The sequence below is a fragment of the Sinocyclocheilus grahami genome, unplaced genomic scaffold, assembly GCF_001515645.1.
Source record: "Sinocyclocheilus grahami isolate Dianchi unplaced genomic scaffold, SAMN03320097.WGS_v1.1 scaffold245.1, whole genome shotgun sequence".
Taxonomy (NCBI): Eukaryota; Metazoa; Chordata; class Actinopteri; order Cypriniformes; family Cyprinidae; genus Sinocyclocheilus; species Sinocyclocheilus grahami.
The window spans coordinates 75,402-79,128 of record NW_015505424.1 but is presented as its reverse complement, the minus strand read 5'-3'; the positions used below and the strand labels follow the sequence as shown (position 1 = coordinate 79,128).

The following is a 3,727-nucleotide window of genomic DNA, read 5'->3' as shown; positions in this document are numbered from 1 at the left end:
AACTGGGGTGGTAGGGTATGTACTGTTTAGTTACCATAGAGCTTTTCTACTTCTCAGCTGTAAATTGCATAGGTCCTGAGCCACTTATTTCAAAACAAATGGTGTTCTGCTATTTTTTCCCCACATTAAAGACCCCATGAAATGGTTTTTTAAAACAATAAATCAATAAATAAAGTCACTAGTGTAAAAACAATAAAAAATATGTTTTGTGATTTAATTGTTACTTAAAAAATATGATTTCATAAGTACACATGGCTTCATTTTAATGGAGAGATATACCTTTGCATATGCATAATGGTGTAGTTACATTATCTACCAGCAGGGGCTAAGTATTGACACTAACCAGTCAAACCTAGTTGACACTAGAGGAAGGAGACTTTCTCATTCTAGGGAGCATTTAATCAACCACATTTTAAAAATGGCCCTAAACAGATGAAACTATCAATATGTTGCTTCATTTTTTCAGAAAGGCTGAAAATTTGAAATATACTTATACAAAAAATAAAGTCTAACATTTCAATAGTCTCAAAACTAACTGGATTAAAAGCTGCAACAGACAATTTTGATTTCATGAGGTCTTTAACATCAACACAACAGACCAAGCTAGAGAAACCATCTTTAGTTATGAGGATAGGCTACAGACTAGACATGTTAAATGTACCAATATTTAATTTGACAAAATCTTCAGAATCCCTTGTTATTAAATCAGGGATTGAGATTTTTTTTTTAAATTAGATTTCCCCCACATCCAAGTGTGGTGCTTTGAAATGCTCATTTTAATTGGTGCATCTCACTCTCCCATTGCTTAATTAAACCAAACTACGAAATGAACAACCTTGATGGCATTCGACCGTGAAAGTGGGCTATTACACTATAACTAATATATTAAGCCTACTAACATAGAAAACTATTTGCAAAATCTTGTAACCTTAAAAAAAACAAGCATTTATAATATTGCACATACTGTTAATCTCACAGAGAAAAATATTTATATTGATAAAGATATGAATACTTATTTCTAATTTTGTAAGTATCATTCTTACTACATGCATGCTACAAGGACTGTGTACCAGACATGCATCACAAAAGTAGTAGAATATTTCCTATCTCTTACAAAAGCTATTCAAGGAAGCATCAATTTCATACAAGATTTATCCAAATTCTCCAGCATCATATTATGAGCAGGATGCACCATGAAATGGCACAAAAATGTAAAAACAACATAAAAATGCAATAAATAGCGGCAGTGAACTTCATCTTTGGTGACCTGACTTAGTAAGCTAGTGTTTTGCTGTTGTTGGCTGCAATGTCACAGTAAAATATCTACACTCTTTCAACCCCTCGTCAGGTGCTTGTAGTGGTAGATGTTCGTTACAAAAGACATTTATCATACACATGGAATGCTTGGAAGTTTACAATGCTGGGAAAAGTAAGTGACGGGAGGAAATGATGCAATGGAGGGCAGCTGCTCATGCAGTATAGTGGAATGACGACGATGGAAAAATGGGCAACTTCAAAACAATCTCCGCTCCACTTTCAGGTCTGTTTACTCTTAGTAACGTTTAACATTGGCAGCAAAAGAGGGAAAATGGTCATAGATATTTAACCGGCTTTCCAGGCCCCCAAGATTGGTCATGCATGTATTTCTCCGTCACAAGATGGAATGTTATATTTTTAGCCGTTGTGGCTGGCAGGACAGGCAGCATTTGTGCATTCACAGAGAAATACATCCTCCATGATGATTCTTCACAAATATGTTAACTCCTTCATGTTTTAAAGCCACTGATCAATTTGGAGTGACAAAATTGTTGTTCTTTTAAGGTACAAATACACTCGAAAAAGACTCAAGGGGTCCTCAGGTTGGCAGTGAATGGGGGAATGGGAGTCAGGAATTGGTCCCTCTATGCTACGCTTGTATATATTGGTTAGGCTACAATTTGGCTACTGTTGCAAGCAGAACGACTACTAGAACAGTCACACAGAAAAGACAAACTCCATGCAGACACTGAACACAAGGATGCAAAACAACAAGTTTTCCAGAACTTGCGACAGGGAATGGGGATGTAATGAAGGACAGGTCTTCTTTACTGATCCTTCTCTCAAATGGACGCGTTCAAGTCCTCCCGTCTTGAAACTCTTACACGAGGCGTCTGAAGCCTTCAAAACTGGGTTTTGCACTCCCCTACTTTATCTCACCTTCTTCGACAAGGCTGATCAAAGCAGTTATACATCTGTAAGCATTTTGGTGATGTTAACATAGTTAGTGTTGTTTAGGGTGCAGTTGCCGGTCTTGATGTTCTCCTCTCGAAAGTCCTCGTTGCTGTTGTTAACAGCTTCTTGAATTTCCATGTAGTCAGACTTGCTCATGATTGACCCGCTGCGGCTCTTTTTCAGGTCCTCTGAGGAATCTATCTTGGGGACGCTGGTCACGTTAAGGTACTGGGCCTGTTCCTCGCCTTCTGTCTCTCGATGGTAGAAGTAGTTGAAGTTTGAGACTATGACAGGCACGGGCAAGGCAATGGTCAGCACACCAGCGATAGCACACAAGGAACCCACAATTTTGCCACCGATTGTAGTTGGAACCATGTCACCATACCCTACTGTCGTCATTGTGACCACTGCCCACCAGAAGGCATCGGGGATGCTAATAAACTGCGAGTCAGCCTCGTCTGCCTCTGCGAAGAAGACGGCACTCGAAAAGAGGATGACGCCAATGAAGAGAAAGAAGATAAGCAGCCCTAGCTCCCTCATGCTGGCCTTGAGCGTTTGCCCGAGAATCTGCAACCCTTTCGAGTGCCGGGACAGTTTGAAGATCCTGAAGACTCGTACTAATCTGATGACCCTCAAAATGGCAAGTGACATGGCTTGCTGCCCTTGCTGGCCATCCTCTGGCTTCTCTGCTAGCTCTGTGCCCAACGTGATAAAGTAAGGTATTATAGCCACAATATCAATGATGTTCATTATATTGACAAAGAAGCCTGCTTTGCTGGGACACGCAAAGAACCGCACCAGGAACTCGAAGGAGAACCATATGATGCAAAGGGTCTCCAGGATGAAGAAAGGGTCAGTAAAGTAGGAGGAGGTGTAACTATTTGTTGAGTTGGAGCCCATGGGAATATGCGTGTCCAGGTCCTCACTGCGAAAAACTGGAAGTGTCTCCAGGCAAAAACTGACTATAGATATGAGGATGACCATGACGGAAATGATGGCAATAATCCGGGCAGGCCCTGAACTTTCAGGATACTCAAAGAGCAGCCACACCTGCCTCTGAAACTCATTTTCTGGCAGGAGTTTCTCCTCTTCCTTAATAAATCCTTCATCCTCCCTGAACATCTCGATGGCTTCTTCCCCGAGCTCATAAAAACGTATCTCCTCAGAAAAAATATCCAATGTCACATTGACAGGCCTCCGCAGCCTGCCACCTGACTGGTAGTAATACAGAATGGCATCAAAACTTGGGCGGTTCCTGTCAAAAAAGTACTCATTCCTCAGAGGGTCAAAATAGCGCATTCTCTTTTTGGGGTCCCCAAGCAATGTCTCTGGGAACTGAGACAGAGTTTTGAGCTGCGTCTCAAAGCGCAGGCCAGAGATGTTAATGACCACCCTTTCGCAGCACTCATGGTCTGGTTCCGGGTCATACGTGTCCTGTGGCTGACCCGGGAGAGCTGCGGCTTCATCAACTGGGTCGCCTGTGGCAACAGTCATGCTGTGAATGAATGCAACCTGC

General features: G+C 41.6%; 1 protein-coding gene across 1 annotated transcript in view; it reads right to left on the bottom strand.

Annotated features, from left to right (window-relative positions):
• Positions 1 to 1,081: 1,081 nt before the first annotated feature.
• LOC107598117 (potassium voltage-gated channel subfamily A member 2) overlaps positions 1,082 to 3,727 on the bottom strand; it is a 3,940-nt gene continuing 1,294 nt past the window's right edge. The window contains exon 2 of the mRNA XM_016289383.1: positions 1,082 to 3,723. Within this exon, the coding sequence (XP_016144869.1) occupies positions 2,224 to 3,705 (1,482 nt within the window). The 5' untranslated portion in view covers positions 3,706 to 3,723 and the 3' untranslated portion in view covers positions 1,082 to 2,223. The remainder of the gene's footprint in view (positions 3,724 to 3,727) is intronic.